The sequence below is a fragment of the Tupaia chinensis genome, unplaced genomic scaffold, assembly GCF_000334495.1.
Source record: "Tupaia chinensis unplaced genomic scaffold, TupChi_1.0 Scaffold000316_1, whole genome shotgun sequence".
Taxonomy (NCBI): Eukaryota; Metazoa; Chordata; class Mammalia; order Scandentia; family Tupaiidae; genus Tupaia; species Tupaia belangeri.
The window spans coordinates 4,669,603-4,680,712 of NW_006159809.1; the positions used below are offsets into that span (position 1 = coordinate 4,669,603).

The window sequence follows — 11,110 nt, forward strand, 5'->3', positions numbered from 1 at the left end:
AAAATCCCCTATATGAAATACCTCCCAAAAAAAAAAAAAAAAATGAAGAGAGACATTACCTAGCAACGGAGAACATAAGAGATTTCTTCTGGGTTCCTTGACTTGATGGTCTAATTGGGTCAATACACCTTCTTCCAGAGAAGGGAAGTCTGTTACTTCAGTCCTTTCAGCTCGCTCATTAAACTTGGTCTGGGATGTATCCAGGGTTTGAGGTGTGTCCATTTCTTGAGGAAGACAATGCCAAGATTCTGTTCTCTAAAACAGTATTTTAAAAGAAAACATACTAAATTATTAAATAAGTTACCATACATACCAACATTTAGATTAAAATGTCCACTCATGTTGCACATAGCTTCTCAAGGAGTAAGTTTAAAGAAACTTTCATAAAATTTTAGAATAAAGTAAAACTGTTCTTTCTAGGGATCAGCAGATAATGTAATGGCTGTGTCACTGGACTTCCATGTAGTAGACTGTGCTTCGTGTCCAGGCCCAGTGGTTTAAACGCATGCCGGGAGCGTCTGTGCGTATGCCCAAGATCCCAAGAGGAGAATAGAGGAGAAGGACTGAGGCATGGCCATCCCCACTGGGGGATGATTTCTCACTTTTGTCTCTCTGTCTTTCTGGCAAGCATACACACCCTATAGCAAAAATTTCTCAAAAAAAAAAAAAGAAAACAAACCCCCCCCAAAAAAAAAAATTTCAAAAAAAAAAAAAAAAAAAAAAAACCTGTTCTTTCTTTATTTCTCACAATAGCAGCCATATTTTAGGACCTCTTCCCATTACTACTGTCTCTTAAAAATCACTGGCATTTCTGCTATATTTTAACAACTCTCAACCTTAAATGAAAATGGTTCTACATGATGAAATTTTATAATTTGATTATAATAAAACTGCAAAAAATTTTCTTAAAGTTACTAGTATTCCCTATATGTGACCACTTTACTGAATTTTTATTAGTTATATTAGTTTCTACAGAACTCCTAGCTCTTCTCAGTATATAACATTATCTCATCACCCATAAATAGTGATGCATTTGTCTCTTTCAAATATTTACTCTTTCATCAGTGTCATGATCTAGAGCAATGTTTCTCAAGCTATGTTTAGGGGAAAACCAGTTTTTCCTATAAAAAAAAAGTTTTACTTTATCACCATTGATACTTTATTAAAATGCTAACAAAAATTAATTAGTAATAAATAATTTAAAACTCATAAAAAACTGGAAAAGTTACATTGAAAACATATGCTAGGCCCAAATATAAAACATAAGCTGAAATGTTTTACTTCTAGTTCTTGAAAAAAAAAAAAAACATAAAATTACCTTATAAAACTGCTACAAAAGTTCCTAAACACTTCTCAATTTTTGTACTTATCTCTTGATAGGCCAGTATTAAAAAGCAATTCATTGGGATCAGCAGACGACATAATGGTTGCATCCTGGACTCCTGCGTAGTCAACAGCAGTTAAAGTCCCCAACCCAGCAGCTTGAAACTCAAGCTGGGCGTGTGTGCATGCTTTCCCAAAATTCCAAGAGGAGACTAAAGGAGAAGGGATTGTGGCCTGACCATCTGCTAGGGGGGTGATTTCTTGCTTTCTGTATCTATCTCTGGCTAGTGCACATACCCGCAAAAAACTTCTTAAAAAAAAAAAGCAATTCATAGGCTAATATCACTCTACAGGCCATGCTAAGCAGCAATGAAATGAAAATGAAATACTAACAGTTATCAGTTTTAAAGGCATTTTCCTTTTAAATTTGATATTAGTTAATAGTTAAGTATATTCTTCCTATCACACCATAAAGTAGTTAAGCTTTGTTTATCAAACGGAATAAGTTCTGAGAGATGTGTCATTAGGCAGTTTTGTCACCATGTGAACACAAGTGTACTTACACAAACCTGTATTATCTACTACATACCTGGTTGAATGGTATAGCCTACTGTTCCTAGGTTACAGACCAGTACAGCAAGTTACTGGACTGAGTACTGAAGACCACTGGAACACAATGGTATTTGTGTATCTAAACATAGAAATATGCTACAGTATGAATATGGCTCCCCAAAATTCATGTGTTATGCTTATTATAACAAGATTAAGAGGGTGAAAACTTGATCTAATTATGATGTCAAGGTGGGCTTTGGGGAAGAAATTAGTGAATGGGTAGCTGGGGGGTGGGGGACTCCTATAATTAACTGAGTACTGGTAGGTTTATAAGGAGAGGAAATGATGAAGGCCAGTATTGACAAGGAACAAAAAACAAGGAAAAAAAACTGCTATGTTCTCATGTAGCCAGAGGGGAACTCTGGACCTCTAAAGCATGAGCTGAATAAACCTCTATTTTCATAAATCATTCCATTTCAAGTATAACCTGTTATCAGCAATAAAATGGACTAAAACAAAATGGTACAGTAAAAATAACATAAAAAATATAAAAATAAATAAATAAATACTTGTACAGGGTACTTACCATGAATGAAGCCTGCAGGACCAGAAGTTGCCCTGGGTCAGTGAGTGAGTGGTGAGTGAACACAAAGGCCTAGGGCATTATTGTACACTACTGAAGACTTTATAAACACTGTGCACTCAGTCTATACCAAACCTATTTTAAAATATTTTTCTTTAATAAATTAACCTTAGCTTAATGTAACATTTTTACTTTATAAAACTTTAACTTTCACCTCAATTATCAAAACAGTATGAAACACAAACTCATTATACATCAGCACAACAATATTTTATTTTCATATCTTTATTCTATAAGGCTTTTTTCTATTTAAAAATGTTTTTAACCATTTTTTGTTAAAAATGAAGACACAGGGACCAGAACTCAAACCACAGTCAGTTACATGGGAGTTCAGCAACATAGCCATTATGCTAACTGCTGGTCCTGCAGCTTCCTTCCGCATGCCCCCCTGTTTTTCTCTAGTGAGTTCACAAGCCTATAGCAAATTTTAAAATAATAAATAAAATTAAATAAATTTTTAAAAACATTTTCATAAAAACTCCCAAAAAGCAGAGACTATATTAAAAGTTACCAAATGGAAAAACTGAACTACCCAAAATTAATTGAATAAAACAAATCAATAGCAAAGAACTTCCTTTAAGTGATACTAAGTTCAGCAACAGAGAGGTTATCAGAAAGATAGCTGACTACAAAGCGTCAGGGTAATTTCTCAACGTAAACACAAAATAACAATACATATGGAATAAAGTAATCTTGCAAGAATGCTAGAAACCAGGGAAGAAGTTTTGGCAACCAAGTGAATACCAAATCAACAAAAAGCCAAAATCAAAACAATAGGAAATTTAGGGACTATTTTTTCTCAAGGCCTGAGAATAACTAGGGTGAGACTCTCAGGACAATGAAGACATTTAAAAGGAACCAAGTACATGAAGGAACTGGAATAAAAACACATGCACAGTGGCTGATATTGCTACTAGCAATCTGAGATCACATTGGAGACTTAAGTTCAATTTCTAGCTTGGGTTCAATTCCCAGTCCACCCTAAAAACCAGGCACCATGGTGCTCATCTGTAGTTCTACGTATATTTTTTTTCATGTTATGTATTTCCATGAACTTTTTGAGGATCCCTTTCAGAGAATGCACACAATTCAATAACAGAGAAACAAGTAACCTGACTTAAAAATTCACAAAGGACCTGAATAAATATTTCCTCAAAGCACACACACACAAAGTAGCCAAATGGTATATGAAGAAGTGCGCAACATCATCAATTACCAGATATATGTAAAGCAAAACTACACTAAGGTATTATACATTCTTGTTAAGATGACTATCATCAAAAAAACAAGAAGAAACAAAATGACCATCTAGAGACACCCAAATAACCTTTTCTCCATGGGAAAGGACCAAGACAACTTACAAATAGTGCACTTCAAATAGAAAAAACAGTAAACACCAGAATCCATAAAGGAAGTAACGAAAAATCTGAGGCATGGATACTCAAAATGGAGGTATAAAGGAGACAAAGCACCAGGCCACGATCGACCTGCGGACAAGTGGAGCTCCCCACTGGAAGTAAGCAGAATATCCCTGGCAGTTCCCACTGCCACCTCAGAGACCTACAGTCCTAGCTACAGAAGAGCCACATAAGTCACCAGAGATCTCAAATCCAGGGTGGTGAGTGAGTTGCCCAGAGTCAACACAGCAGGCACTAAACGTAAAAAAGGAAAACACACTGAATCTCCCCAACCTTTCCCTGGGAACCAAACTCCAACAGAACAGTACCTTTTAGGGAGCTAAATGAATCCTGTCCTGGGACTCAAAAGACCCTGCCCATTCATATTCCTGAGACCTTCTGTTGCCCCACAACACCTACACAAAAGACAGAAGCAGTGAGTCCACAGCTGAGCCCTGTCAGTCACCTGACACCCAAGCCCATCCATGCCAGGGAACAAGCTGTGTACAATGGAGAGAAAGCTCCTGGGCTTTAAGAAACAGATGCAGGTATTCCCTAGAGACTGAGGCCTCCAGGCCCTCCTAAGACTGAGGACTCCATGTGGTTTCCCCCACCTCCAGAGATAAGCCTCTGGGCACCTCCCAACCAAAAACTAGGCGATACGGATACCACCCTCAGAGACAGGAATCTGGACTCCCCTACAGAACTACCAAAAACTAAAGACACTGGGTCACCCCTTTCCTCTGATCCTCCCCACCCCCTTCTGCAGTTGCTACCAGCAACCTCAGTTCCTCACCTGACATGGTCTGCAAACCCCTTACACACTTCAACTGAATCTAAGGATATCTCCTAGATGAAGCCACTACCACCAAAATAGTTATCTCAGCTGGTGAGGCCTCCAAGCATCCCACCTAGGGCCTGAGACAAAGGCCACTTCTTCAAATGCCTGCCAATGCCATTGCTATAGGCAATCTTTTAAATGGCAGGGCCCATGTGCTGCACATACGTCACCCAGGGTCTGAAGACACTGGCCAAGGCACTCCTGCTACCACCACCAATAAATGCCCTCGGATCAGGGGAACCTAAACATTATGTACACCTCACACAGAGCCTTAGGTTATTGTTCCAGGTTTTATCATTGACTGCAACCTCATCACCTCAACTGACAGGCTCTCTGGGCCCCACATATATCCAACTCAGAGCCTAGAGTCGTGAGCACTCCCACACTTGGCACTTGTTAAAGCCACTGCCTCTGATGACTATGCCTCAGAGACCAAGGTGGGGGGAATGTCACTGTCTCCTATCCAAAATCAAGGAATCCAGTCCCCACCCTTGGTAGTCCCTGCTGCCAATAAATCTACACCACTGCATCCATAAACACTTGCAGCCTAGGCCACAGGAGCACTCATAGGCCCCCTGTAGACATAGATTCCAGCTGAATAAAATATACATAGACTACTAAACTCAAACAGAATGAAAATACCATATTACCCAATTAATACTATAGGACACATTAACAGCAAAGAGTCTTTCCCTATAAGAGCCACTCCACAAACCCAGATGAGGCTAACTGTCCCAGCAGAGGCCCAAATAACACACAAACAAAAGAAACATGAATAAACAAAGGAACATAATAATTCCTCCTACAGTAACAGACTATAAGGAAAATAAGTCAAAGAAATACCTGAAAAATAATTCAAAATAATGGTCTTAAGGAAACTCAGTGAAGATCCAAGAGAATTCAGATAAACAACTCAACAAAATCAAAATAATCCATGAGATGAATCAGAAACCCAACAAAGAGGCAGACATTAAAAAGAATCAAACAGGGGCCAGCAGGTGGCATAGTAGTTAAGGAGCTGGACTCCCACATGGCTGACGGTAGTTCAAGTTTCAAACTCAGTGGCTTGAAACCACTCTGGGCACATGTGTGTGCATGCCCAAAATCCTGAGAGGAGACTGGATGAGAAGGGTTTATAGCATGGCTATCCCCTTGGTGGGTGATTTCCCACTTTCTCTGTCTCTGTTTCTCTCAATCTATCTCTAGAGAATGCACACACCTTATGGCAAAAAAAAAAAAGAAAGAATGAATCAAACAACAATCCTGGTGATGAAGAATTTAATAAATGAGGGAACCAGCAGTTAGCATAATGGCTATGTTGCTGGACTCCCACGTAGTCGACCGCAGTTCGCGTCCCGGACCCGGTGGCTTGAAACTCATGCCAGGTGCGTTTGCGTGCGTGCCCAAGATCCCGAGAGGAGAATGGAGAAGGGACTGTGGCGTGACCATCCCCCCTGGGGGGTGATTTCTTGCTTTCTGTCTCTATGTCTCTCTCTGTCTGTCTGGTGAGCGCACACACCCTATAGCGAAAAATACCTCTCCAAAAAAAACAAAAAAGAATTCAATAAATGAAAGAGTCAGAAGAACATCAACAATAGGGTATATGAAGCAGAAAAAATAATTTCTGAACTTGAAGACAGAGCTTTAGAAATAAAAGAGCCAGATCCCCAAAAACTAATATTAAATTAAAAAAACTACAGGACCTGTAAGAAACCAGTAAGCAAAAAATATGCACATAATGAAAGTTCCAGAAGAGGCATAGAAAACCTGTTTAATGAAGTAATAGCTGGTCACCTCCCAAGTATTCTAAGAAATATGAACAACAGACTCAAAAAAAAAAAAAAGAAACTCACAAAATAGAAACAACCCAAAAAGACTCTTTCTGAAGCACATTAGAGTCAAACTGTCAAAATCAAAGACAAAGAGGGGATCCTAAAAACAACAAAAGAAAAGTATCAAGTAACATATAAAAGAATCTCCATTAGACTAACAGCATATTTTTTCAGCAGAAACCATAGGCCAAGAGAGTATAGAATTAAAGAAAAAAATCTTTCATCCAGAAATACTGTACCTGGCAAAATTAATTGTCAGAATTAAAGGAGAGAGGCCAGCAGGTAACATGGTGGTTGAGGACACTGGACTCCCACATGGCCAACCGTGGTTCAAGTCCCGGGCTTGCCGGCTTGCTTCCTAACTTTCTCACTTTCTTCCCCCCCCCACCCTTTCTCTGTCCCTCTCTGGTCATACATACATACATAAAGTTAAATAAAATTAAAAATAATAATATAAATTAAAGGAGAAATAAACTCTTTTCCAGACAAACAACAATTGAAAGAATTCATCACTTCTAGACTAGACTGGCTTTTCAAGAAATACTGGGTTATCGGAAAAGTCGTAACACATTTTTGCATAGAAAAATATATCATGCCTTTCCCAATGACCTAATTAAAGAAATTCTAGATCTAGAAGTTAAAAAAAATACATAATCTCATGAAAACTTATGAAGGCATAAACTCATTTGTAGATCAGTTACACAAATATGAAAGAGAAAGGAATCAAACATTATCACTACAGAAAACCACCAAATCGCATGAACAAAAAACAGAAAATAATCAACAAAATTATAGCAGTAAATCCACACCTATCAATGAAAACCTTGAAGGTAAATGGATTACACTCTCCAAACTAGAGATACAGACCGGACGGGCATATTTAAAAAAATAATAATAATAATACAAGAAATAACTGATCTGTAAAGACAAATATGAACTGAGAATAAAGAAATGGAAATAGCTATTCCATAAAAATTTTAAAAAAGCAGGATTTGCTATACTGATATCAGATAAAAAAGAATGCAAGTCAAAAACGATGGAGGAGAAAGTCATATGCTGATAAAAGAACCAAATCAGCAAGAGAGTTTAATAACTGTAAATATTTATTTACCCAATACTGGAACACCCAAATACATAAAAAATAAAAATCAAACCAAGTATCTTTTCTGACCACAATGAAATAAACTAGAAATCAGCAACAAAGAAAATGGGACCAGTAAATGATGTAATGGTTATATTGCTGGACTCTCACATAGTTGACCACAGTTTGAGTCCCGGGCCTGGTGGCTTAAAACTCACACCAGGTGCATGTGTGTGTGTGCCCAAAATCCCAAAAGGAGAAAAGAGACGGGTTTTCGGCATGGCTATCCACCACAAGGGGTGATTTCTCACTTTTTGTCTCTCCAGGGAGTGCACATGCACTATAGTAAAAAAACTTCTCTAAGAAAAAAGAAAAACTAGAACAATCTACAAATACATAGAAACTGAACGACTTGCTCCTGAATGATTACAGGGTCAATGAAGAAATTAAGAAGTAATTTTTTTTCTTTTTTAAAATTTTCTGATAGGGAGTGTGTGCTCAAAGGAAAGACAGAGAAAGTGAGAAAGCACATCCCAGGAGGCTTGACTGCACTGCAATGCCTTCTCCTCCAGTCATCTCTCAGGACTTGGGGCACACACGCACATGCACCAGGTATGTTTTTCTTTTCTTTTTTTTTTTAAAGATTATTTAATTTTATTTATTTATTCATTTTACTTTGACCAGACACACACACACACACACACACACACAGATAGAGAAAGAGAGAGAGAGAGAAAGCAAGCCACCAGGTCTAGGACTTGAACCGTGGTTGGCCATGTGGGAGTGTCCACCGCCTTAACCACCATGCCACCTGCTGGCCCCCCAGGTATGTTTTTCAAGCTATTGGGCCCAGGACTTGAACCATTCAGTCAGTCATGTGAGGTCCACCAGCCTTAACCATCATGCCACTGACTTGGCTCAAGAAAGAAATTTTTTTTTAATTATTGAAACAAACAAAATGAAAACATGAAATGCCAAAACCTATTGGATACAGCAAAGAAGTAATAAGAAGTAAACAACAATTTATGGCCAGATCTAAAATAGAAAAATGCCAATCTAACAATGCATTTCGAGGAGCCATGAAAGTAAAAATAAACCTAAAGTAGAACAAAAGAAATAATAAAGATCAGAGCAAAAAAGTGAAAGTCAATAACAGTAAAAAAATGCAAAGGATCAATAAAATGAATTTTTTTTAAAAAAGATAAAACCAAACTGACAAGCCATTAGCTAGACTAAACTTTTAAAAAAAGGAAGGCCCTGCCTTTTCTCCCTCTTTCTCCTCCTGCTGCTGCTCCGGGGCGGTGAAACCCAGCTCTGCACTCTTCCATGGGGCCTCTAGTCGTCCCCCCCCCAACCCCCGCAAGTACTTTTTCCCCCTGGCAATTTAGGTATCCAAAAGAGAGAACAAAGACAGAAGTGCCTGCTTTTTTCAGAAAACATGGAGACGAAAGGTCCAAACTTCAGAATTTCTACCACAAAAGATAAAATGTGCAAGCCCTTCACAATGCTGGAGAGGTCAGTACTAAACTGAAGAGGCGGAGAAGACACACTGGGGTGAAAGATAAGCCAAGAGAGGGGCAGACGCCGACAATATAGAAAATACATAACATCTGAAAAATGTTTCCATTGGGAGAATTTGAGCAGAGATTTGAAAAATGGGCTGAAGAAGACTCCTCCATGACTCCTGAGAACTAGTGATTTCAGGGAAAAAAGAGAAATGAAGATTTTTCTACTGATAATTCAGCCTCCAGCCCACAAACTTGAGTGGAGAGGCAAGGGGCAGAACTTCAGAAGACTCCTCCATGGCTCCTAAGAACTAGTGATTTCAGGGAAAAAGAGAAATGAAGATTTTCTACTGCTAATTCAGCCTCCAGCCCAGAAACTCAAGTGGTAGGGTGCCTCTCTAGCCTTCTATCTGTCTCTATCTCTGTCTTCTCATTTTTTGGTAATTTTTCCTTTTTCAAAATTTTTAAGATAGGGAACCAGCAGTTAGCATAATGGCTATGTCGCTGGACTCCCATGTAGTCGACCGCAGTTCACGTCCCGGACCCGGTGGCTTAAAACTCACACCAGGCGCATGTGCGTGCATGCCCAAGATCCCAAGAGGAGAATGGAGAAGGGATTGCGGCGTGACCATCCCCCCTGGGGGGTGATTTCTCGCTTTCTGTCTTTATGTCTCTCTCTGTCTGTCTGGCGAGCACACATGCCCTATAGCGAAAACCTCTCCAAAAAAAAAAAAAAATTTTAAGATGAAGTATTCTCTTAGCTTTCAGCCTCACCTTTACCTCACTAATAATCCCCTTTCCCTCTCCCACCCAGAGAGGCAAGGGGCAGACCTTCAGAAGAAGACTCCTTCATAGCTCCTGAGAACTAATGATTTTTTTTTTTTTTTTTGCTATCTAAAAAATAAATAAATAATTTTTGGTTTTTTTTTTCTCTCCTTTTTCTGTTTGTTTGTATTTTTTTTCCTCTCTCCCTCTGTTTCCATTTCTTTTTCTTTTATCTCATCAGTCTCCTCCTCAATCTCCATTCTCCATGTTTCTAGACAGATCTAAGAGAAACACAGCCAAACATCCCAATACTATTAGGGTTAACATATTCCTCAATATCCACTGAATCTGCTGCACAAAGGGATAAAAATGGAACAGCAAAGAGATTCCAGATCACCTCCTTCTACACGTTCCTGAATGCTCAGATTGAACTTCAAGTTTTAGGAAGAAATACACCATCCATCAGATGACTAGAAATCACCACAGGGCCATAAGAAATATGGGAGAGCAAGCAAATACCTCTCCTCCAAGGGAAAAGAATAAGTCCACTTCACCCACAGACAATTCAATGGAAATCATGGTAATGTCTGATAAAGAATTTAGAATACTCATAATGACAAAGCTAACAGAGATGGAAAAGAGAGACAATGAACGGCAGAAGAGAAAGGAGAAAGGAGATGAAGAATTCCAGGTGAGGAAATTCTTGCAAGACCTAAAAGAGGAATTACACACAGAATCAAACAGACCTACCTAAATGTCCACAAACTGATGAATGGATTGGAAAAGTGTGATATATATACTCTATGGAATACTACTCAGCCATAAAAAATAACAAGACCCTGGCATTTGATAAAAAGTGGTTAGATATGAAGGATCTATTGCTGAGTGAAGTAAGCCAGGCTATGAAAGAAAGATATTGTATGTATCCACTTAATATATACCGACTATTCGCACTCTATGGTAGAGAGCGAAATATTGGAGGACATAAAAGCAGTGAAAGTACTTAATGAGAATAAGACAGTGGGGAATGGGTGGGTGAAGAGAAGAGGATAGAGAAAGATAGCAAGAGAACAAATAGGCAGGATGTCAGTGGGAAACAGATATGGCTTATTACCTGTTGATGACATGTATAGTATTCTCAACTGGATTGGTCTGAGAAGTATTTCATGAT

At 38.6% G+C, this 11,110-nt stretch overlaps 1 protein-coding gene across 1 annotated transcript in view; it reads right to left on the bottom strand.

Moving 5' to 3' along the window:
• The window catches only part of ALMS1 (ALMS1 centrosome and basal body associated protein), a 187,109-nt gene that overhangs the window by 165,537 nt on the left and 10,462 nt on the right, over positions 1–11,110 (bottom strand). Inside the window, exon 2 of the mRNA XM_027772964.1 lies at positions 60–255. Within this exon, the coding sequence (XP_027628765.1) occupies positions 60–255 (196 nt within the window). The remainder of the gene's footprint in view (positions 1–59; positions 256–11,110) is intronic.